Genomic DNA, 27,092 nt, shown 5'->3' with positions numbered 1-27,092 from the left:
CAAAGTTATCAAATAATGTAATTTTTATCATGCATTAAAAAGGAAAAGATCCTTAAGATGGACCAAAAACACAACCTACCACATACAAAAAAAAATTCCCTTTCTCTACTGACTCACTTTATGACCTTGAACAAGGCAATTAGTCTGTCTCAGCCTTTTCAGCTATAAAATGAGGGTATAAATAGCTATAACCTCGGAGATGTTTTCTAGAAATAATAAAATTAGTTTTTATCACGTGCTTTAAGTTCTTCTCTAAAAGATTTTAATGTGGTAATTGTGATTATTAAAAATTATAAAACTGGATTGTTTTTATGTTTAATTAATATCAACTTTAAAATACTGCTGTGAAATACTTTTCTGGGATCTTAGCTAAAAAATATACTTTAGTTAGATAATGAATGGTGAAAACTTTTACTGTGGCCTCATAATGTGATGTACAACTTTAGAATTCAGCAGTCATGAGTCCTTAGCTTGACTCCTCTCCCCTGCTTCTGAACAAACTGGGCAGAATTAGGATTACCTTTTCTAAAAAGACAGGAATTGCATCTACTACAACAGCAGATGACCGAGGAAGGGCTTCCATCATGTATGTTAAGGCTCGACAAGCATGGTTCATCTAGAAAACAAGATGGCATTTTTACTCAAAAAACAACTTCAAAATATAAATTTGGAGTATTTTTAAAAATATAGGACATACTTACAATATCGAAATTATGCTCCATCTGCAATAATGTTATCTGTTAAAACATTATGACAAAGTATTAGAAGCTATCTATATTCTTAGAGAAAAGTCCTATAGGAAGTATTGCTTCCTCTACTTCAACTGATATGGGAAAACATTACTCAAGACTTTCACCATCCAAAAACAGTATCAAGTTAAAAACTTACCATGCACGCACAAGAAATGATTACGTGACTCACGCTGAAGCTCTAACTTTTGAACTTTGCTGGATAATCATCATCTCACAATCAGGTCAAAAACAGCCTTCCTGTTGCTTACTATCCACCTTTCTGGTACCTCTAATCCACCCTCACTTCAAAAGCTCATTAACATGCCACTGAGGACTTAACAGGTGTCAATAAATACTTAGTACATGCATGAACAGCAGCAGTTAATTTAACATATGTCAGTACAGACTCAAGACCACAGCTTAAACTCTCGTGAATAAGCTTCTCTAATGTTGAGATAAGCACCATTTGACTCAATGAAAAATACACAGCAGTACAGGGTTTAAACACAATCTTGACCATTATCAGAAACTAACTATGCACTAATTAAAACCTAAATTAATATATTTATTCTACAAATGCATGAAGGAGTCTAAATATCTGATTTTTATTTTAGTTTCTCTTGTGGAAAAGACGTTAAGCAGATTTCAACCACATTTTTCAAAGGAGGAAATGCAAAACTGTTAGGGCATACACTCCGTTCTCCTAAAGCAGTCAAGCTACCAAAGACATTTCCTACTTGGGGAAACAGATCATTCACTGTCTTCTAGTTCAACAGAAAGTCTTAATGAAATGCACTAAATTTAAGCTATAAAGTACCCTTCAACTAAATGCCTAAGTACAATGACTGACATCTTATATTCTAATACAATAACCCTTTAATAAGAGTGTCTTCCAGGATCTGAACTACGTTGGGTATGGAATATATATTTATATATACACACACCAGAGGTCCCGAGAACTCTTTGTTAAAAAACAAAACTGCACACCCCATTTGAGGGTTAACGGCACTCTATGTCTCAAATCACTTACAATCAGTCATTTAAAACACAAACTCTAAATTGAAAGGGGTTGTCATGTTAACAGAAAATGCAACAAGTTCTCCAATTCTTAAGGTTTGGAATGAACCTTATACGACCATGTTTGGGAAGGGTTGCTGTAAACAGATTGATTCCCTTCCACCAAAAATGACTACAGTCACACAAGTGTATGATAATGGAGATATATATATATATATATATATATATATATATATATATATATATATATATATATTCACACCATTCAATTGTGATAAAAGATAAATCGGGACAACTCACTAACAACAGTCATTATTAATAGCATGAGCTGACTCATGCAGGTCTAATAAGCACTTAAATCTAATCAAGAGCTAGCAAATTAAGTAAATTTGACTTTGTGTCAACATTTCTGCCTAAATTTAATTAGCTCATTTATTTAACTAATAAAAACTGTAGACAGTAAAAGGTAAACCTAGTTCTTTGTTGCTATTTTTTAATGACCACCACCAATGAAACAAGAAAGTTTAATTTGAGTAACAGAAGCTAGCTATTGAAGAAATCTGTAATTTGAGAATGAAAATTAGCATAGGTCAAATGTAAAAAAAAATACAAAGGCTGATACTGTTTTCATGAAAATCAACACGCAAAGCTCTATTAGAGAGGAAATGGTAAGATTTAAGAGCTGGCTTTCATTATCCAAAGGTCTGAGTGGAAACAGGTGAAAAAAATAAGTTTAATCTTTATCAGCCGCTGTCAAAGCCTAGCCATCCAACAACTGAGCATAGGCAGAAAAAAGACCATGTCACCGCGTATCTGACTGGTCTTCATTCCGCTCTCTCAACACTCAGCTTTATCCATAACTTGATAATGTGATCAAATGAAACAAACTAATATATCAATCATAATTTCATTTTTTGTCAACTTTATCAGATATGTAAAAAAACTTACATGATATTTATTTTTTAACTTCCAGGGTAAAATATGCTATGAATGTATTCATGATTTTTATGTTAGTCTATGTTAGTATTTTATTCAGAGTTCAATTATAGGCAACTTCTTTATAATCTTCGACTAAGAAAATTTACCAAGTACTACTTAAAAGACATGCTCAAGAGCCTAAATCTTCCTGTTGTGGCATATTAAAGGCTTAAGCAAGTAAGTTTAATAAATTCTAAATATCAACTCATAATTGTGTTGAAAAATCATTAAAAGATTTTTTTTATAAATTGCTTTTCTATTGTGGGTATTGTTTTGTTTGGTTGTGGATTTTTTCCTTTTGTTTTTGCTTAACAAAAAAACCTTTTAAAGCTGGAAGCATCCATCTAGTGTTCTGGCTCAATGGCTCTGCCATGCACACAATTATCAAACATAACCTGTAGGGCCCACAGAGACAATCCACATGTGAGCTGCTTGCAATTGCACCATGCATCACAGGGATACAAAAGAAAGCATGTAAATACTGGCATAGTAATTCAAGAGGTAACTGCTGCCAACAATTTAAAATTTAAAATTAGTAATTTAAATATCAAAGGTGGGGTTAACTATTCATCAAGAAGTGGTTTAGAAAATTTACTAAGTCATCATTAGCAATTATTAATTCATCATTTACTAATTCATCATTAGCAATCACTCAAAATATCTATGAGCATGAAATAAAAGCACTCTACTGTCTCTTAGTTCTGGCATGTTTCAAAATTTGGAATGACAGTAATCATACTTTCAGTAAAAATACTGGCAGCATTGAGGACAACTGAGGTTTGTAAAACAAGGGGAAAACTCTGTCTTACCAAAGCTGGAACGACACTCTTGACAGGAAACCCTCCCAGTGTCTCCTCATTTCCCATAACCAATAACTGACACATTTCAATAACTGCCTGGAGTTGCTGGCTTTCATCACTTGCTTGTAGTCCTTGCAGAAGCTGCTGGGCCTTAGAACCTTCACAGGGGGAAAAAATGATTATTTTTAAACATTTAAGAAAATTATTACTAGGTAAAAGATGTGACTCTGCATGGTAGCTGGCTGCTCATCTTCTTTGCATCCCAACTGAAGACTAGGTCTGTATCAGGGTTAAGATAGGCTGCTGATAATTCAAGACAATTAAATTAGTTGAATTTACTCTGCCTTAAAGTGATCTCACAGCTATGCATATATTTTTGTCTTAATATTTATCTACCTAAGTGAAACAAGCTGATTTGTTTAATGGCTAAAACAAAAAATATCTGCATGGCTAATATAAACTATTACCATTATCGTATCTGCTTTTAACTATATATGTGTGTGTTTTATATATATATTAAATATATAGGGTGTCCCAAAAATGTATACATACTCTGAATAATTATAAAGGCAGTATTTATTAAAATATATTTCATTTTCAAAATTGAACTATCAGCTGTTGTGTACACATTTTTTGGGGACATTCTGTATATCGTGAGCAAAAGTTTTCAGTAACAGTAAAAGCCCACTAAACAATGATGCCCAGACTTCAAAGAAAATGTCATATACTTCTAAATATCTGCATAAGAATGGAATCCAAGTAACAGTGAAAGAGCAAGGAAATAAAGACAACAGAACAATGCATCTTACAAAAGAGAATGGAAAGAACAAGGAAGTATTTTCTAAAAACAAAAAAAAAGCAAATGAAGAACCTTTTCCCCTCCTCACATTTCTCTTGCAGATGCTGCTATCAGAGTACTTAAGAGACTCAGTTCCATGGCCCAAACAACTGAAAAATGCTAAGACGCACTGGGAAATGAGTTGTCAAAAAGCTGAACAAGACACTTAAAAATAGTCTTCAAATGCATTTCAAATTTTCATGGACACCTTCCTACTTGTAACCATGCTTAATTCAATCAATGCTGACTAAATTTATACTTGTTACTTTCAAGCCCTTTCTCTTCTTACACCTTTTAAGCTCACTGGGTTTGTATTGGATTTTTTCACTCCCATATGATTAAGTATTAAAATGAATAGAAATATGTTTGGAAAATATCAATGAATGTGGAATTCATATGAAAAATCAAAGGTTTTTATTTCAATAAAGCTTCAATGTATTCCTCAAGGGCATAAGCCTTCATGGGGACACAGGTGATTACTGCAAGGTTTGTTTTCTCGATTATTTGCTAATACTAGAGAATGGCTAAGGCACTGCATAACTGTCACTGCCTTCCTACATTGGCCATGATTAAGAGCCCATCTAAAAATATATTGCAAGAAAGTCAAATTCAAAGGGATACCATCTTTAAAATTTTCAAACTATCAGTTCTAGTTAGAGCAGGCCTATTTTTGTGTTGAAATAATGTGGAAGGAAAAACAAAATGAGAGGAAAGTAACTAGTGAAAACAGAAGAATCCTCAGTTGCTTCTTGGTTCATTTTTAAAGAATGAAATAGTTCATACAAAGTATGCCTTCACAGCACAACCACCTTAAAAAAACACACCAAACTGACACATATGCCACTGGATACCTTATAAACATTGAGGTTGGCAATTCTAAGGACAGAAATAATTTTGGCATGATCAAAATCATCATCAATATCCACTAGAGGATACTTATGCTAAGTAAAGTAAGCCAGACAGAGGAAAAACAAATGTCACATGATTTCACTTATATGTGAAATCTTAAAAAAAAAAAAAAAGGAAAAAACAAAACAGAAATAAACTCTTAGATACAGAGAACAAACTGATGGTTGCCAGTTGGGAGGGAGGTTGAGAGGCTGGGTGAAAACTGTAAAGGGATTAAGAAATATAAACAAAATAGGTACAGGGATGTAAAGTACAACTTAGGTAATATAATCAATAATATCATAATAACTATACATAGTGTCAGGTAGGTGCCAGAAGAATCAATTCATAAGTTAATAAATATGAAAAACTACTATGCTATACATCTGAAGCTAATATAATATTAAATATTAACTATAATTGAAGAAATTAATAAAAAATCAATGTAAGGGTCTCAGAAACTACCCAGGAATCTATGGGCCACACTTTGGAACCATTATCACAGATCAAGGAGGGGTTCATTGGCAAATATTTCCCATAAAGAGCCAAATCTTGCTTCTGCTTGTTTTTGTACAGCTTGTGACTTAAAAATGATTTTTGCATTTTTCAAGTAGCTGAAAAAAATTTGAGAGTAATATTTTGTGACATATGAAATTAAATAAAATATAAATTTCAGTGTCCATAAATAAAGTTTTACTGGGATACAACCACTGTCTATGTCTGCTTTCCTGCCACAGTGCCAGACCTACAGAGTTACAACAGAGACTCTATGGTCTGCAAAGGCCAATATATTTACTATCTGGCCCTTTGCAGAAAATATAAGCAAAGTTGGACAAAATGAGTAAGAATGTAAAGATTTCAAAAGAGCACTGGAATCTATAATAAAAATCATATAACGGTTCAGAACTGAAAAACATAAAAAATTTAAAACTCATCAACTGGTTTAACAAAAGATTGAAGACAGCAGAAAAAAGAATTAGTGAATTTGAAAGCTGGCCAATAGAAAGTTTTCAAACTCGGTAAAAGGAAAAAAATTCTCATAAAAATAAAACCAGAATGGAGTCAGAGAGACATGCTGAACGAATCCAAAGTTTGAATATGTATGACCTTGACACTCCCAGAAGGAATGGAAGCAGAATATTTGAAAAGTGGCCAAGGATTTTTTCCAAAACTGATGAATGATATCAACTCACAGACTCAAAGGTTCAGTGAATTAAAATGAAAAATCAAAACAAAAAAACACATCACCTAGTCCTTTTCCCCCCCTGGTCCCAATATAGCCAAGCTACTAAAAATGAATTATATTTTGAAAAAGCAAATCTTAAAAGCCAGAGGAAAAAGACATTACCTTGGAAGACCAACAGTAAAACTCTGAAATAGAAACCAGGGAAACCAAAAGACATTACAAGTGCTGAGGATTCTATCACCAGGGAAAATATCTTTTACAAATTAAGGTAAATCAAGGATTTCTTAAACAGATGCAGAGAGAAATTACTAGCAATCATTTACGACATGGAAAAAAAAAAAGTTCTTCAGGCTAAAAAAACAAACATAAAAGAAAAAGAAAATGCAGGAAGGAATTAAAAGCACTGAAATGGCATATATGTTGGTAAACATAAAGTAATATGGATGTTCTAAAATAACAATTACGTCTTACTATGTTTAACATGAATAAGTAAAACAAATTAAAACAAAAGCATTAAGGATTGCAGGAAGTAAAACCAAATTTTTGTAAGGTTCTTTATACTATTTGAATATGATAGGCTATAATAAACCAAGGACATACATTATAATCTCTAGGATAAACAGTAAAAGAAGTATATAAAGATATGTAAGAAAGAAGTTAGCATAAGCAAAAAATGGCACCACACTATTGTTATACATGACTGGTAGGAATGCAAAAATGGCAAAACTCCAAAAGGGGGTGATTTACAACATCTGCCAAATGCTATATGCATTTACCTTTTTACACAGCAATCCCCCCTCTAGAAATCTATCCTACAGATAATACAGGAAAAATAGGAAAGCTGCATTTCACTGTAGCACAACCACGACTGAAATAACCTCAATTATTCAACCAGTTCAACAGGAAACTGGCTAAGTAAACTGTAGCACTATGGAACTTTGCAAAAGGAAAAAGAAATCTTTCTTTCTTTTGCAATCTACATATGCAGCAACTATGGAGAGTGAACACCAAAGTATACTGCTAAAAGCAAGGTGAAGTGTATCAAGTTTACCACCTTTATCTAAAAAAGGCAGTATGTATGAAGCAGATAACATAGATTTGTTTTTCTCTCAAGTAAATAACAGAAGGATAATGTAACCATCTGACATTCTTTACTCTTCTGTAGTTCAAATAAAACAAAACAAAGTCAATCTTGCTATAAACTTTGATTTTTTTTTTTTTTTTTAAATACATCTTTATTGTTTTCAGAGAGAGGAAAGGAGAAGGAGAGAGAGATAGAAACATCAATGATGACAGTCACTGATCGGCTGCCTCCTGCACACCCCCGACTGGGGATCGAGCCCGCAACCCAGGCATGTGCCCTGACCGGGAATGGAACCCCAATCGTCTGGATCCTAGGTCGACGCTCAACCACTGAGCCACACCCGGCCAGGCTAAACTTTAATTTTCTAATGATTCCAATTCAGCAAACAAAAATTAAAGTATAGAAGAAAATCTTAGAGTTGCTATGTTTAAGGCAAGAATGTGCAAAAGCTCTATTTTTAAAAACAGGTTAAAGTTCATGAAAACTTCTTTACATCAAGGAGACAAATTTAAAAGTACTTACTAGCTCCACTTCCAATTGTTCTGTGGAAAAGTTGTGACATCCTAGGACCAAGAGGGCCAAACAGGTGAGGAGGAAGACCCCTGGCCTCTAACAGAGCTAAAGAGAAAAAGGCAAGAGTAGTTGAGTTGTTGATGTAACAGATCTTATAAAAATTTAAAGCAACTGATTCACCTCACATAACTCATTTAAACAATGTTACTTTCCATTTTGAACTGTAAGATAAGCTACATTAAAGTTTCAAGACCACTCACATATTAGTTATACTAATATATATATATATTAGTGTGCCAACTCCAAGCCATCTTAAGGTTTTATGGAGATATTAAATATCAGTTTACCAGCAGGAACTGTGTAAGTGGTCCAAGAAAAACTCCAAGTAAATATTTATTTTGAAGAAATTATATGTTAAACACCCTTGTACTGTTCTTCCTCTAAGATTTTCCAAACAGATACTGGTCATAAGAGCCTTAAAAACATGAAAAGTTATTTTTATCAGTTCCAAAAAAGTGAAAAACCTGTGTTCATGAGGGTTCTATCAAAGAGAGATTGTTGTAAGTTCCTTCAGGAACTTAAAAGCAATCTGAACCTGATTTATAAATAATACGTTTCTTGTAAGTCTCACACTGGAAATCAGCCACCTCAAGACAATAAAAATATATACCCATCCACTTATAAAGAGCATATATATATAAAGCTTTTAAAAAAGCACTTACAACATTAAAATACCTGGAGTTCATGTACACACTTTACATTCATTTTGAAATAGGTGATCAAGAATACAAAAGGACATGGTGAAAAAGCACCCTACTGAATGCACTGTATCAGTAACGTACCAGAGAACAATGTATTAAGCTACCCCCTTTCGTAATTTTCCTTATGCGACATATGTGAACATAATGAAGAAAATTTTAAAACATTCGAAATATAAGATTTTGTCTAAACAGTACAAATGAGGAACCAGGAGATCATTTTCCAATTCCAAATTATCACTAAATAAGGAGTTTTTTTGAAAGTACATGCATTGCTAGATTATGTTCAAACAAGCTTATCTCAATTAATTTAAACAAAGAATAGTAGTAACAGGCAGCCCACAGTAATGGTTTCTTCTAAACTTAAAATTGTCTTTACCTTGTAAGCGTCCCATTTCAGAATCATCTGATTCACTCTCTCCAGAGGTGGTCATGCCCACAGCCCCTGCAACAGAACTAGAGGCTTCAAAGGGAGGAGAAAATAAAAAAAAGGAAGGGTTAAGAGAGGAACATTTAAACTCATTACATCTGGTTTATTTTTAAAAAGAAAAAGGAGTTTTACAGACTACAATGAGTAAGGGCAACTGAATGTCTGCCCATTGCACACTAAGTTTTCTTCCAGACTTCATCCTATGGCTTGTATGAAAAGATGGCTCAACCATCTTTTATACAATCATAAAAATACAGCCTTTGCATTGCATTCCTACAGGGCTTAGAAAGATTCCTCATTCCTTTTTTGTTCCTAAAATTAAGTTTTGTACTGAACTCCTCTGCAAAAAGTCCATGAAGATAACAATGGCAATACTATTGATATTTAATAGATGAGCAATTAGTCACAAACATGACAACAACAGAAAGCAAAACTGACATTTGGGGGAAATGTTCCTGCAGATGTGTTCCTTCTTCAGTCTGCTTTATCCCTAGACTGTAGTCTTGGTAAAATCATTTATCTGTTTTCCTTAATTTTAAGAGTGTGCGAAGATTATATTCTTATTTCCAGGACAAAATATTGAAGACACACATTACAACTAACAAATGACTGCAAAACATGGTAGTACAAAAGAGAGATGGACTAGGATGTCAAAACAAGTACAGAATGAAGAGTTCAGATTCGGAAGGATTCGACTACCACAAATGCTAACCTAACCAATAATCAGTCTAAGAAAACAGAGGTTGATTCTGTTACAAATCTGACCAAGAGACAAAACTATGTTCCTGTAATAGTAGTTGGTTTACTGTTCCTCCTCTCAGTGTCTGTTAAGACCTAAAGCATGCTTTCATACAGACAATTGTAAGTATGGCCACATCATCTACAATACATTAAGCCCTGTAAAATCAACAAATAATGACAGAATGCAAATCAGGAAGAATAATTTTGTCATTATTATTTAAAGGGGCACACAGGTAACATATGAATTTAAAAACTTTTCTGAAGAAAGAGATGCTTATATACCAGCCATCAACTGTGTGTTTTCTTAATGCTTTTCTTCAACCTCATTAAGTACTTTCTATCATTTCACTGGGATTTTTTTTTTAATCATGGAAAAAATGTAAGGTTTAGAACAGGAGTCAGCAAACTGGCCCACATGCCAAATCTAGTTTAACACATCAATTTGTAAATAAACTTTTATTAGAACATAGCCAAACTCATTCACCCACATACTGTCTGTGGCTGCTTTCAGGATACACCCACACAGCTGACTAGTTACAACAGAACCTGTATAAAACCTAAAACACCAACTATCTGGCCCTTTACAGAAAACGTTAGCAACCCCAGGGTTTAGAGTTACAGGCTAACCAGAAGTGCTTATATTAAAGGGTCTCAGAATTTAGCAAAACCTATTATTCTGGAGAAGAAAAAGAAGATAACCAGATACTCTAGTGCTACTTATTGGTAGTATTTATTAAATGAGTACTTATGTTATATGCAGGCTGTGTCTATGTGTTTCCTCACAACCACACAAATAGGTATTAGAAGCTTTATCATGCCGTGGGGAAAATGAGGCTTTGTGACTTTGCGTGTACTTGCTCAGTCAGACAGCTGACGATCACAGATTTGGACCCCGGCAGTCTAACTTCAGAGCTATTGAACTCTATTGGCTCCTTAAATACACTCTTCAGTTCTACTTTTAATTCAAGTACAGCTGCTTCTTCACATTATACAGAAATCTGGGTGATAAATACTGTTATTAGGCCCAATAACAAGCAAATTTGAAGTGGCTCTTAAACTTGCTTTAAAAGTCTTCCAACTATATGGAAAGCAAATACAAAGTTCTGACAAAAAATGTTTTTCACACACTCTGGAACCACACATTTTTAAGAATAAAAATTCACTTGTAAGGTAATGCTGATCTTAAGTTTATCAGAGTGTCTACTGGTTTTTAAAACATTCTACAGATCTACAACCTATAATTTTAAAGGTTTACCTCGTAAAGCATACTATTCTAATGACTTACATAATAATGACTGAAATTGCACTGCCACTAAGACATTAGCCAAGACAAAACTTATTAGAGCTGCCAAGACTATAACAGCAGGGTCCCAACCTTAAGGGAGCCACAGAACCACTACAAGAAGTCACAGGAATATTCTGATTTTCAATGGAGGTGGAGTACCTGTTTTGACAGAAATCAGTTACTGGATCAAAGGAAAAGATTCTTTGATATCAAATGTTAAGTATCTGTTTAAGTAGCTCCCTGTATGTAAGCTTTTACAAAATCAGATAAACCAAACTAGCCTAGTCTGTGGGTGTCTGTTTGTAAAGTCATGAAGGTAAGGAAATGTAATCAATCAACAAGTGTTACTGACAAAGTTCTTTAATAAGGGTGTCAAACCTCATTGGGCAACATGCACAAGATCTGTCCCCAGACACAAATATAAAAATAACACTACTGGCAGAGAAAATCCAATGCCAGAGTTTAAGAGATGTCTATCTCTTTTTTTTGTTTAAATTGGTATCTCTTCCATCTAGTCTTAGCAATCTTCAGATCACCATGCATGGTAGTTTCCAACATACAGCTGAATGAAAACAATGGAGAAAATTTGTTCTTTAAATCAAAACACAAGAATTTTTTATGGAGCTCCATCCAAGTTTTTATACTTTAACAGATGCATCCTCTTAGGCAGAAAGCAAAGACAAAATATCAGAATGCTGAAAGAATTCAATTTTAGTTGGCAGGAATCACTAAGGGTTCACCAGATACCTAAGTATAGGGACAACAGGAAAACTTGTGAGCAAGGCCAAAAGAATGTCATTAAGAATATAATTATGCCTTTTATGGGCCCTGGTATCAGGTGACATGGTAGCAATCTGATTTGTAGTGGTGCTAAACAAAATTAATTAGGGAGAAGTGCTTTCTGTGGACGCTTCTCCACTTCTGTATCTCTACTGTTTCCAAGACTGTATCAGTATCAGCACTACAAGCCCAAAACTAACCCCCCCAGACTTCTGGGAAAAAGTGGAGAACATGACTTTCAACTTCAAGAACTAGCATTTCTTCCATGAAAAGCTAGAGAGGTTAAGCTTCATCACAGTATACTTCAGACCCAACAGGGACACCATTACCAACACACTTTCCTAAGTGTCATCACCACTGGCAAAGTCAGGGTGATATAAGCAAATTTGCCAAAGATGGAGTCAATGCTTTAATATCTATCTACATGTGCAAAAAAGAAATACGCTTATTTCAATTCCATTGAAGTAGGTAAGGAAGATAGAATCTTGAAAAATAAACTGGAAAAAAAAAGAAGAATATACAAATAACATTAAAGAGATTAAATCATGCCAGCAAGAGTGGTTCAGTTGGTTGAGCGTCATCCTGTGCACCAAAAATTCACTGGTTCGATCCAAAGTCAGGGCATGTACAGAAGGCAACCAATCAATGTTTCTCTCTCCCATCAATGTTTCTATCTCTTCCTCTAAGCATGTCCTCAAGTGAGGATTAAAAGAGACTCTTTAAATTAGTAAAATCATTATTTCAAAATAAATGCTTCAAATGAAGGAAGTCTTATACCAACTGTCTAAGAGTTGTCTGAGAATGGATACTTGCCAAAAGATAATGATTTATTCTCTACACTTACTTAGAGAGTTTTACATACTGAGAAACTAACACACACTACACTGGTTGTACATCTGAAAATAATATAATATTGTATGTTACGTGTAATTAAAAAATTTTTAAAAAGCACGTTACTCTCAAGAACTTAATATAAAGCTAATAGGTAATTCGCCTGTCTCCCCAGAATTACTGTAGTGTGCTGTCAGAAGAATTCAAAGTGTAATGAAGCTAGTGTTGCTTTAATACCAGTGAACATGCCACATGCATCTTCTACATAAACTTGGAAAATACCTAAGTCACACGGTGGTTTCAAATATGAGTGACAATGAAACACAGGCGAGTGTTTAGGAGGGCAGACTTCAGAACCTAATCCCTTGAAGCTTTTATCCTCTTAGGTAAATATACCTAAATTTTACATATTACCCCCAATTCCAGCCTCCAATTATATCTACATGAATTAAACAACCTCTTATACCCTAAAGAAGCAGAACACCAAGGCCACTGTAACTATGCACTTCTTTTCTAAGACCTGAATTTGAGAGTCACACATTCTAGCTGTAACTCAGGGCAAGCCTAACCATTCATTATGTGCTTCAGGTTTTCCTCATTTATAAAATGAGGGTAACAGCACTCATACCTCAGCAGGTTGTTTTGAATATTCAATGAGAATATATAGAAAGTGCTTAATACTGTGTCTGCAGTAGAGTGTACCCACCACAACTGTTAGCTATTATAATTACTATAATGAGTCCACTTTAACAACACACTCAGCAGCTCTATTTCTGTCATCCATATGGGAATTGCCCCACTTCCATGTTCAGACTTGAAACAAACATTAAAACACTGGGAAGGATAGGCTGTGTATCACAAAAAGCTTCAATGAGCTCCATGTGCAATGGACTGTTACTGTCGCTAAATCTACCATCTAACTCTTCAGAAAAACTATTGGAGAAAAAGGTACAGGAAAAAAGTCCCCTCCTGCCAAAAGAGATATAGTAAGTTTACCAAGTAATTTATCACACGTAACTGGGAAAGATCAGTGGTAAAAATGTTAAGCTGGACAAAAAGCTGAGAAAAAAAAGGTTTAAAACATGGATAGTAGTGGGCAAACCAGAACCTTCCTGGCAAATGAAGACATCTGATCAACCACAGGCATTAAAAAAAACCTAGCACATATTCTAATATTAAACAATAGTACATGAAAGGTCTTTGTTTAAAAGTAAGAATACATATGCTTACACCTAAACCAATGTGTTATCTTCCCGATTAAATGGTCGCATACCCATATGTTTATAATGATGAATTGTAACTTTTTTTTTAATTGGATCTTAATGCTAGTGAGAAATATTAATGAAAAGCTACATTTAAAAACCCGTTACCACAATAAGCCTTCTTTTGGTATTGGTAATGATTACACAGTTAAAAGCTGAAGGGTGGGGAGTAGCTTAACTTTTGCTGTGCTAAGATGTCAAGAATAAAAATAAGAAGTCCATAAAAATATAAATAGTATTTTTGAAGTTGTTTAGATTCAAACTGAATACTTATTTTTTAGAAATTACAATATTCTAAATTAAAATTTACATATGTATGAAGTGGATTAAGCCATAATCCTTACAGTTTTATAATGAATTTATGTTTTTTCAAACAATAAATGGGCAACTATTATATGTAGTCATTAATAAAATAAGAAGCTTAACCAGAAAGAGACTAAAAGCCCTCTGAATATAACTACTACAAATTTGGATTTGGGAAAGAACTTAACAACAATAACAACCAAATCCAACTAATCAAAAAACAAAACCTATAAAGTAAAAAATAAAAATAAAAAAACAAAACAGGACAAAAAGTTCACTGATGATAAACATCTAGTATACTTTCTCCCCTCTCTTCCACTGTATCTGGTATACCTAAAAAGTAAACTGTTTCCAAATAAACCTGTAAGATACATAAATGCATTTTAGGGATAAAAAGTGCCACTCTACCTGCAGCTCCTTGGGGAGTTTCATCTGTCCGTGCAGCTGAAGAATTGACCGTCTCCTGGTTGCTCTCAGGGTCTGCCATTTTCTCCTGTCGACGAGCTTCAGCTGCTCCTCTTTTGCCCAGGCCAGAGCCTCGCCGACTACAACAGAAAAATGCCATCATAGGCAGCACTACCAGTGACCAGGAGCAATGAGCACACAGCACAAAGCTCCAATGCATGGAACACAAAGCCAGTTTCTTCTTTTTACATAAAAATTGTTGCAGAAAATCACTATGGGTAACAACCAAGACTCTGTATATTTAAAATTCTTCCAAGTTATATCGCATTCACAATACAGGCTTTTGTGTTGCTATGGGCTGTTGTCATCCTTACAGAAAGAAATGACTTTTAAACACTTGCAACTAAATGAAAAAGTGACTCCTTCTGCCGAGAGAATTCAATTCATTTACAATAGCTCCCTACTTCCAAGGTAAAATAGGGGACCAATATACAGACTTTCAGGTTGATACCTGACAAAAGTGGGAAGATGGGAAGATGTTGGGGAAAATTCCCATCACCTAAGTTTCACATTTCATAAATCAAAAAGTAACTATCCTAATAATGGACAATAGCTTCATCGTTTAAAATAAAGAATTACAGATTTGATATTTATAAACACAGATGAAATTTGGGAAGACACTTGTTTAGGACTGAAAGCACAGTTTAAGATTGTGAAAAAAGAATGATCAGTCAAGTCATTTCTTATGAAGCAAATTACATTTTATTAATGATGACTTTTTTTCTATTTTAATAGAAAGTCAGGTAGAAATACTTTCCCAGATTATTACAACTTGATATGGTTTAAACAGCAAAGTCAAACTACAGTGAAATTAGATGCAGTCTAGTAAAGAACCAAAAAGAAGCAGACATGTAAATAAGGCTCTGAATTACCAAACAGTACTAGAAGAGTTTGATTTTCCAATTCCTAAATGGGAATTTATTTGGTTAATCTTTCCTTCACAATGAAACAGCTCATTCCAAACCCAATTTACCAACTTACGTGGGATTCAAATTAATTCATTTATTTAACACTTAATTTGCACCAACCATGTGATACACGCTGTGCTAAACACTTTGGGTGCTGCCCTCCATTAGTCTAAACAGAGACAAAGACAAAGCTTTAAAAAAGCAATTAGTTGCGGAGTCTCAACTAATTCTGAAACAGTTTGAGAGGAAGAGCATTCCAGACAGGTGGCTAGATAGCTTGTGCACAGCATGATCACATATACTGTAAGTAATCTCACGTGCACTAAGAAAGTGATCAAAAGCAGAAGGCGGCTGCAGGGAAAGACAAGTCACTAGATTACCTGATTTCACATACAGCTTAAAATTAATTTTCTACCACAGTAAATCCAGTTTATGTCTCAGATTATAAACCTTGGGTAAACTAGATTCAAAGTTTGGCCCAAAGTAGGACAAAAGTTCTGAAAAACTAACATTTTCTCAAAAGTACAGGCACGCCTCACTGCTACTGTGGGTTCGGTTCCAGACTACTACAAAAAAAGCAAGTATCAAAATAAATTAAGTCTCATGAATCTTTGGTTTCCCAGTATACATACAAAAGTTATGTTTAGCCTTGACCACGTGGCTCAGTTGGATGGAGTGTCATCCCATACACCAAAAGGTTGTGGGTTCAATGCCCAGTCAGGACACATATCTAGGGTGCATGTAGGAGGCAATCAATCGATGTTTCTCTCCCTGCCCCTCCCCCCTCTTCTCTCTAAAATAAAAAAACATATCCTTGGGTGAGGATTTAAAAAAAGTTATGTTCATACTATATTGCAGACTATTAACTGTGCAATAGCATTATGTATTTCAAAAAAATGTACATAACCTTAATTAAAAAAATACTTTATTGTTTTAAAAAAAAAAATGCTAACCATTATCTAAGCTTTCACCCAGCTGTAATCTTTTTGTGACTGGTGAAGCGTCTTACCTTCAATTTGTAAAAGCCACAATATCTACAAAGTACAATACTAAAGTGAAGCACTAATAAAATGAGGGCTGCCTGTACTGCCAAGAAGCATCAAAAGCAAATAGGTGTACTGACTCCAGATATTTTAAACAATCCAGACAGCTAGAAAATAAATGGAAAAGTAGAGATTAAAGTACTCAGGTCCTTTTCTTATGACTTTCAAGCAATAAGTCATACTGTTTCCTTACATCACTACTGTACTCACTGCCAATAGCATAGTCAACTGCTTTATTCGTTTATTTATTTTAATGCTCACCCATGGGGTGAGGATATTTTCTGCCACTGATTTTAGAGAAGGTGGGAGGTGGAAGGGGGGTTGCCTCACACCTGCACCCCGACCGGGGGCGGGGACTGGACCAGCAACTCTCCAGTGCACAGGCCTATGGACGCACAGAGCCAAGCCAGCCAGGGCAAAGTCGATTGCTTTAAAGAAGAAATAAAAGGTGCTAAAAGCTTCCTACCGACCTGAGCTAGAAAAGAAAAAAGGCAAACTAGTACCAGTTGCCTCATCAATGGTTTTTGGCACATTTAGTAAAGAGAGCAAAGTATATGTAAATGAAAGAAAAAGTCTATATGGCTGTGAACCCTTAGCAGCACAAGAGTGCTAGACCAACTGAAGACCAAGTCTGAAAATGTGGGAATGAAATCGCAAGAAAAAGATTTTTAACTTTAACCTAAGGTTCCCAATCAGTTAATAAAAATAAATTAATAAATAAAAGTTTGTGAAATAAATAATACATTATCACATCAAAGGTACTTGATTTTCTGAAAATGAGCTCCAAAACAGCAACTGGGAGAAATGGGAATTAGAGACATAAAAGGATACAAAACAAAACCTACATATTTCCTTGAGGGGCAGGTGTTGTAATACAAAATGAAAATTAAGTACATCTCTCCCACTCACCCATTAAACTCAGTAACTGGTGCCAACAGTTTTAGAAACTAATTAGGCAATATTACAGCCATTAAAACAGGCATCCCTTTTGATCCATTAATCACACTACTGGGAAATTCAGCTACCTCTAAAAAATAACCCAAATCTGCATAAAGATGCCCATTAGAGATTTATTGATAGACAATAACTCCGAAAATAACCAAATGTCCAACTATTTGGCAACAACTCTGTGAAAATAATGTAGCAACACAGAAAAGATAAACAACAAAAGTGTTATCAAAAAACTAGTATGATTAAAACTTAGCAAAAACGTAAATATTGGGGAAGAATTAATGAAAACAGTAATAATGGCCATTAAAATAAATTTCTTTATTCAATGTTCAAGTGAAACTTTTAATAATTTTAAAAATCTTACAAAGTTAATGATTTTGATGAAAGCTGAACACAGATAATAAACTAATCACAAATTGGAAAAACCCAATTTATTACCTGGCACTAGCACAGGAGCCCGTGGTCTTTTGGCGTGTGCTCCGCCTCAAACTGGGGAGCTCAGCAGGTGGAGATTCACTGCGCTTCTTGGTCGATTTTCTTAAACCTATATATATGAAATGCAAAAGTAAAATTTTAAAGAGAGAATTTCTCTTAAATTAAAAATTACAAAATTCTTCACGTTATCATCCTGGTCCAAAGTCCACAGTATCTTCCCCATGGCTTCTCTAGCAGTCTTCTAAGTTTACCTCCAGAGTTTGCCTTTACTTAGCCTATTCAAACTAGGAAAGTTATTGTGGTACGTGGCATTCCCATTCAGGATAAATCTTTTCACTTTGGCCCAACCTTGGCCATGAATGACAGTTCCTCTTTTCTCAAACTATACTCTTTGGAAGTTCCTACCACATCTCTACTCTTCCACTACTTTTCTCCCCTAACTAAAGCCAACAGGGGTTTTTTGTATATACGATATATTTCAGAACTTCACTACATACCATTTGTCACTTTATTACACTGTCCCATTTCACCCAGTTTACATACAGTTCATCAATAAGGCTATGAGAGAACAAAATGCTTTCTTTTCTTTACACCATCCTGTTAGCAAGGAATATAAACTTGAACAAAGGTTTTACAATGCCCAATTTACAGAATACTGTATAATTAGGGGGGAAACTCCATCAAGTATACTTTACATGTTATCTTGGAAGCAAACTAACAGCTTTATAGAGGTAACAAATTCTAAAACGGTATAGCATTTAAGTAAAGTTTATTACTACTTTATGAACAATGGGGAAGCCATCAGAGCATCCATCTAGCCTCACCCAACAAGGTTCCATATATGATGACATACTGAGCAGTGTGCTCTATCCAAACAAAGACCTCTAACACTGAATGTCCTCCAAAGTCATCAAGCATATTTCCATTAGAACTACGGCCTCATCTTAAATAGAGGTTAACTTCTCAGACCAATTATATAGTAACAATTCTCCAGATCCCAGGAAGCTTTTATTTTTTACCATTTCACTACTTTAAAGTAGAAAGATAAGAAATTCTTTACTCTTGACTTTTTTAAAAACACCAGTAAAGGGTCTAGAAAGAAGTGGTAAAAAGGATTCTAGGTCTTCTTGACCTTTTAAACTTTTAATTTAAAACTTAAGCTCATTCAACTTGGGATGGTACTTATTTCATATATATTGAAAGTTGCCAAGTGAAAAGCAAGCTCTTCAAGAACGTTTAATGGCAAAACAGAAACTATAAAGACAAAAATTTATGTTCAGATAGGCATTACCATTTAGAAATCTAAACCATAAGTTTCATGCCTTTTCAAAACAACTTTTGTAAAGATGATCTACAGTCCTCAAACAACCATAAAAAGATGAAATCACAAAACTTTGAGTAAAGAAGATTGGCCTAGGGGTTTAAATTTTATTTTCAGGTTGATTTTCTACATAGCATATTGCCAGAATTATTTGATGTGATCACAAATCTACGCCTGACATCCTACACTATTTTATCTTTGTCTAGTCACCTGAAAGACTGAGCATGGCATTTGGACAGATTATGAAGCTAGCTTAATATATTCAGGTATTTAGAATCACTATTTCTTATTGTTTAAAAAAGTCAGAACTTATTTTTAGTACTTCAGAAAATATTAAATTACACCTATCTGAATTGTGTGACCCAGTGGTAATAGACTAAAAAATGTACAATTTAGAGAGAGAAAAAAAACATGAATGCGTATTACATTAAAACACTGAAAAACAAAGTGCTACAAAGCAGCTTAAAAACCCTTGTATTACTGTCACTAACTTAGTTCATGTAATACTAAAGTGTCTTTATACATATCAAGATACAGTAATAGACACCAGCACAAAATTTTACATTTATTCAGTGACATTCAAAATAAAATACTCAATTTAATGCATCGTGGGCTCCTGCTCTAATGCTAATTTGAGGTTGATTGTATACTTTTGGACCAAACCTTTTTATACTTCACTACTCATGAACTATTTTATTTTAGACTTTGGTGTTTAACTTTCTTTTAATTAACTTCAAATATAATTTCCAATATGATAAAAGGTACTCATTTTAAATGTATGGGGTTCAATGAGGTTGACAAATGTATTCACCTATATAACCAACACCACAATCAAGACAGAACATTTCCCTCACTCTAAAAAGTTCTTTTGTGCTCCTTGCAATTAATCTCCCCAACACATCAGGCCCCTGGCAATAACTGATCTGATGTTTTGTTACTGTTGCCTATTCTAGAATTTCATACAAATGGAATCATACAGTGTTTTGGAGATAAATTCATGCTGTTTTACATATTACCATTCCTTCCATTCCTTTTTACTGTGGAGTGGGAATGGTATGGTACAGTATTTCTTTGCATATGTGCACAAACTCTTTATCCATCCTTGGTGTTAAACTTTAAACTGTACTAAGTTACAGAGAAATGGGAGGGAAGAACCAAACAACAGAGTGCAACAGAAAAATATTTATAACTGATGCCATAATCATACCACAATGTAAAATGACTGTTAGGCTAACTGACATAACTCCATCTAGTGTGATAAACTAGGAGATATAACCCCAAACATTGTTTTCTGAAAGGCAATCCCATGGAAAAGGAGCTGCTACATATAGTCCTCTCTGGTGGAAAAAAGGTATCACTATTTGTAACATTACCCAAGCCCAGGATGGGAGACAAAACTAGCTTTTGCATACCCTGCTCCAAAAACTAGAACAGGGGAACATCTCAGACGTTGTGAAGACTGGTAATTAGAAACTCACCAGGGTTTTTACACAAATCAAGTCAATTCTTGGAAGAACTATATAAATTCTGGGAAAAAGGAAAGTTAAAGCTAAAACAGTTTGGTAAGTCAAGTATACTTCCTAGAAAGTGTGAATAATTTAACCTTTTTTTGGCTATTCAGCAAATTGATGATACTAGAATATATTATCTTCACAGTTTTAGACTGACTATGGTTTTTTCATAAAAGCATTTTCAGGTATAAACTTATGATAATTCTTATTTTTCAGATGTAAAAACATTAACTGACTTGCTTAGATTAGAGGTGCTTAACAATTCCCACTCCTTTTTCCTTCATGAAAGGAAAGAAGAGAGCACCAAATAACATGACTATTAGCACACATGAGTTCAATTTAGAATCACTTAATAATGCCATTTTACTACTGGAAAAATTGGACCTAATAAAGAGAATTAATTAATGATGGGTATATTCTCAGTAACTAGTTCTTGATTGTCCAGCCGGCACAGAATAGTAAGAATCTGGTATAACTTGGTATTATTGTGTGTCTATTTCAAGTTTATACATCTTTATTACAGGTTACTGTGCTAAAATAAATTCACAAAATAGAAAGTAACCTATCATATAAAAAGGGTTCATAGATGTTTCCTTTAAAATCACTCAGTAGCGCCCAGCCTGGCGTGGCTCGGCGGCTGAGCATTGACCTAGGATCCAGGCGATCAGGGTTCGGTTCCCGGTCAGGGCACATGCCCGGGCTGCAGGCTCAATCCCCAGTTGGGGGTGTGCAGGAGGTGGCCGATCAATGACTCTCTCTCATCACTGATGTTTCTCTCTCTCTCTCTCCCTCTCCTTTCCTCTCTCTGAAATCAATAAAGATATATTTTTAAAAAAACAAAAAAAACCCTGCAGGAATATAATGTTAGTTAATGTGTTCATAACTAATGAATAAATTGGCATTTTTACACTGCTAGTGGAAATGTAAATTCATATATTTCTAGGAGCAATTTACAAAAATATTTAAAAGGAACATAATTAGTGATCTAACAAGGAAATAATGATGTAAATTAGATAGCTATAGTCAATTTAAAAATTTGTAAGACTATAAAATGCCCATTAGCTGGGAATAAGCTAAATTAAGGTACATCCATATACAGCCATTTAAAATTATGTAACTTCTAGTTTTTATAAAGGAAAAATGTTTATTAATAAGAGTTTAGGCAGATAAAGCACTTTGGTTTCCTCATATCTAAAACATGACTACTACACTTCATTCTGTCATAGTGAGGATGAAACTTATAACAAACCCCAAAAAACCAACACATATTGTCACAGAATAAGCTCCTAATTTTGAAAAAGTATGTGCATATAAGTAGAAAAGTGCCTGCCTGAGTCAAGACAGAAAATTGAACACAAGGATCACTTCTGTCCTCCCATGGAACTCCACTAAAATAGCAGTAAAAGAATCTGAAGCATGGGAGAGACAATTATCACATCACAGTTGTAGAAGATGAAAAACAGAAATGCCAGTGCTGAATGCTCTGGATGGTCCAAAAAACTGACTGTGGAAAATGGAGATAAACTACCAATTAGAATGACACTCAGAATCCCACAAAGGTTCAGGAATTGATGGTACCAGGTACTCTGGACAGACTTCGTAGTTAAAACTGAGGATTAGCCCGGCCAGCATGGCTTGGTGGCTGAGCACTGACCTATAATCCAGGAAACTGAGGTTCAATTCCCGGTCAGGGCACATGCGCGGGTTGTGGCTCGATCCCCAGTGGGGGGTGTGCAGGAGGCAGCCAATTAATGACTCTCATCACTGGTATTTCTTTCTCTCTCTCTCCCTCCCTCTCCTTTCCTCTCTAGGAAATCAATAAAGACATATTTTTTAAAAAAACTAAACAAAAAAAACACTGCAGATTGGTTCATAGGCTGTTTATGAAGCAGTCAGATCCCCAAATCCCTACCCCCACTTGCACAGCTGTGTAACTGTCCTTCTCGTGAGGCAGCAAAACATAATACCTTTATTCCTTAGAAAATACAAAATAAAAAATTTTCAATTAAAGTGCACAGTTGCAAACAGGTGCACCATGACACAAATGAGGGGGGATGGAGGGAATATGAAAAGACACATTGGGTGACATATGGCCTCTTTTCTAGGTCTCTTCTACAGCTCAGAACTCTACGGGTTAGGCCTTCACCTCCAGGCAGAAGTCTGAAAGTATCTTCCCTGTGGAATTTTAGCAGCCAAAGAAAAAAAGATCTAAAAATAATGATAGAGGAAATTTCAAAACGAATAGCCCATCCAAATCTTATCTACATGCTCAGAGCTTACAAATTAGACTTTGGATTCCCCTACACTGAGTATGAGCAAACAACCAGGAATTACCAGAATCTGAGGAAAATTCTGGCCCAAAACAAACCAAACCTAACCTAACTAACCCACCCCACAAAAGAACTATGTAAGAGGACTGTGCAGGAAAGGTAAATTCTCTCATAATGTCCTCAAAGAAGAAATGCATCCATAATAAAAAAGAAAATGAGAACAAAATAACCTCCTGAAAATGAAATAGCAAACATGGAAAGATTTATCAATAGAAAGTCTGCAGTAAGTTGTTGATGAAATCTATCAGAAAGTAGAAAAAATAAAGCAAGTTAAGATCGGAACCTTCTAAAGAGGACAGTCACCAAAAATAATAGATCCTGCCCTGGCTGGTGTTGCTCAGTGGTTAAAGCATCAGCCTGTGCACAATAGGGTCACCAGTTCAATTCTCGGTGAAGGGCACATACCTGGACTGCAGGTTTGATCCCCAGCCCAGGTAACGGAGTGTGCGGGAGGCAACCAATCGATGTGTCTCCCTCACATCAGTGTTTCTCTCTCCCCTCTCCCTCCCTACGTTCTTCTCTTTCTAAAAATCAATGAAAAAATATCCTCAGGTGAGAATTAACAAATAAATACAAAAATAATAGATCCAAAGAGAGAAAAAAAGAAACAGTTAGGTGGCCAATCATCCTGGTCTGCCTAGGATTATTGTAGTTTTAAGGCTGAAAGTCCTGAGTCTCGGAGAATGTCCCAGAACCCCAGGGAAAATGGGACTACCAGTCACCCCAACAAGGAATGAAAACAAGCCCACAGCTATGACAGTATCATGACATTTCTAAACAACGGAGGTAAAGATCTGCAAGCTTCCAGGAAAACAGAGTTACATATACAACAGATCAGGAATCAGAATGTCTATAGTTATGGAAAGCTAAAAGATAATAATGTAATTCTTCAAAGTTCTGAAGGAAAATTATTTCCAACCCAGAATTCCATATTCACCTGGTCAAGCAAGTATCAAGGTTATTTTCAGACATTCAAAATCTGGAAAAATTAAAAAGCTATTTACATTCTCACAGCACTTCTTTTTAAAAAGCAAGTGGAAGATATGTTCCACCAAACAGAACAGTAAACCCAGAAAGATGATGTGGACTCTGGAAACAGGGAAGACTGAAGAAAATCCTGAGGCTAAAAATCAGTGTAACCAGGCATAAAAAAGCAGCCATCTAAAGGCTGCTTTTCTTCAGGAAACTGAAACACATGCATGTAGGCAGCTTGAGAAAAGATTTAGACAATTAGTAGCAGAGTTTGAAGCTGAGTACTGGGTTCATAAAAAGGAAATAATAAACAAAATTATTAAATTCAGGAAAAACAAAAATGTGTAAGAAAGGAAAAGTTGCTACATGGCTCTAAATAGCATTTATGTATCCATGCGAACATTGAGCACCAATCATAACTGGAAAAACGAGAAGTATGTATAGTATGTGTTTGGTGAGTGAAGAGGTGGTGTAAATCTTCCATGAAAGACATGCAAGAGTGTTCACACTGGAAAAATATCAACAAGTAGACATCTGAGCACATAATTTAATGACAATAAAATAAGTACCAAAATAATTAGCTATAGGGGAAAGGCAAGGTAGCAGAAGACTGCTGTTTTTTAATAACAAATCTTATTCTAACCTGGCATACAAAAATACATATTAACCTTTTTTTTTAATCTGGCAACCAATTTTCTAAAATTTAAATATTTTAGAAATCATTGTTGGTAATTTTTCAACGCAGTTGCATATTAGAACTATTAAGGTTTTAAGTCTAAATAACTTTAACAGCTCCCTTATAATACAGAAAACTTTTAATACTCAACCTTCTCCCCTTTAAGCTTCTTACCCAACACCTCAAAAGACTAAAAGATAATTCAAGTTTGTAAACTCAGTTGGGATGACCCTACAAGACACAATTAGGTGAAACCAAGAGTTTAACTTTTAAATTCTTTTCTCTTGCTCAACTCATTCTCATTTACCCCCTCTATGCTAAAGGCACAAAGCACCATGTCTCAGGCTGACGGAAAGAGTCCTAATCCAAGCAGAATTACCTTCCCAGAATCAGCATCTGCCTGGTTCTTGTCTAGTTCTAATAATGGCCACAGCCTGACTCCAGGTCACCAGACGAGTTTGAAACTCAAGCTGCAAATAAGCTGGTAACTGCTGCTAACTATGTTATTAATAATGTGCACATGATATCCACTGTCAATAATGGAGAGCAAACTAGATCTACAAATAGACACATCAAACTGGAAATATAACACCTTTAAATTTTTCTGTAAAAAAAATAATTACCCAAATTTAATCACAAACTGTTTCCTATATTTCTATGCCATCCATTACCTACTTACTATTCAGACATATACACTTTGAAAGTCAAATTAATTCAAAATTAGCTTAATTTAAAAAGGTAGATTAAGATTAGCAAAGTATATTTAAAAAGTTATTAAAAAGAAACAAAAAAGAATAATATGAAAAAAGAGAAACATTATAAAAATATTTCTAAATATCATTTGTATCATTACATTGCCCCACTGGTTTTACATTTATGCTAAAAACTTACATTTATGTAAGTTTTTAAGAATGACTGATAAACAACACATAGCAAGAATAATTTCCTAATGCACATTAAAAGCTGTCACATTAACATTATCCTTTCTGGTGTATTACCTTAAGACTTCTACCAATTGATACAAGACGACCTTTGTCCCAGAGTTATTTTGATAGGCTGCAGCTGGCAAGCCACAGGCTTCAGGGAGCCCATCACAAATGTAGCTCTTTCACTAGCTCTCCTGGCAGCCCTAGTTCCTCCCTCGGGAAGTGTTCATCAGCCTATAAAGGCTGCCTGAAACAGCACAGCAGGAAAGGTCTTCCTACTTAAGTGTCCTAACAAAAAGTGTGTCCCAAGGACCACTGCTAGTTCCCAAGGTAATACAGGTGTTTCTAATAAATTTATAAAACACTGGGTTAAGCAGAAGTTACTGTAAGACTTCTAACCTGAATAGCCTTGAACGATATTTGACCATGAGGAAGTGGGTTTCACAAAGCATCATGTGAATACTATTATTCCTACAATTTGGAAAAAATCTGCTGTACTATGAAGCTTTACTGACCAATCGTATCTTAGAATGAGCCTTTACCAGGGGAAACGTCACAATCTAATTAACAGGTTCACGGATCCTTAAAAGTTGAAGAAAATGATCTACCCAATCTGGAATGCTTTCAATTTCACAAAATGTAGGCCCACTCCACTTTTTAGATAATTTAGAGATTTTGTTTCCCTGAGATATAGTAATCAGAAATCTGTTTCTCAACTTCTACCCATTGAATCTAATTCTATCTCCTGGATTAATGTTTTAAGAAAAAAAATCCTGATGCATAGAAAAGCCCTTCAAATATATAGCAACAACTCTCAATGCATCATTATATATTTATATGGTGCTTTAATTTTACAAAACTGTTTTCACATACATTGTCTTATTTATGCTTCACAAGAATGAATATTACCATTTTGCAAAATAAGATTAGAGATTAGGTTGCCAATGATTTGCCCAACCTCACAAAACTATAAGGAAATAACAGAACTTCAAAACCAGGGTCATCCAAATCTAAGGTTAGAGACATTTTAAACTGACAAATGGCTAGTATTTATCGATCCTTCATTCTCAAAATGCTACTCTGAATATATTTTCTCTTTTAAAATACTCAAATTTAGCTGTGCACCCTG

At 34.8% G+C, this 27,092-nt stretch overlaps 1 protein-coding gene across 24 annotated transcripts in view; it reads right to left on the bottom strand.

The window, feature by feature from the left end:
• Positions 1-27,092, bottom strand: part of TRIP12 (thyroid hormone receptor interactor 12) — a 122,191-nt gene that overhangs the window by 44,322 nt on the left and 50,777 nt on the right. For all 24 annotated transcript variants that reach the window (XM_081142983.1, XM_081142971.1, XM_081142973.1 and 21 more), the window contains 7 exons: positions 18,231-18,336; positions 14,834-14,970; positions 9,173-9,256; positions 8,045-8,140; positions 3,536-3,684; positions 702-737; positions 521-616 (listed from right to left, as the gene is read on the bottom strand). In XM_081142983.1, the coding sequence (XP_080999109.1) occupies positions 521-616; positions 702-737; positions 3,536-3,684; positions 8,045-8,140; positions 9,173-9,256; positions 14,834-14,970; positions 18,231-18,336 (704 nt within the window). The remainder of the gene's footprint in view (positions 1-520; positions 617-701; positions 738-3,535; positions 3,685-8,044; positions 8,141-9,172; positions 9,257-14,833; positions 14,971-18,230; positions 18,337-27,092) is intronic.

The sequence above is a fragment of the Miniopterus schreibersii genome (assembly GCF_964146895.1).
Source record: "Miniopterus schreibersii genome assembly, chromosome: 7".
Classification (NCBI taxonomy): Eukaryota; Metazoa; Chordata; class Mammalia; order Chiroptera; family Miniopteridae; genus Miniopterus; species Miniopterus schreibersii.
Note: the sequence above shows the minus strand (reverse complement) of the source record. Positions and strands in the feature narration are given on the sequence as shown.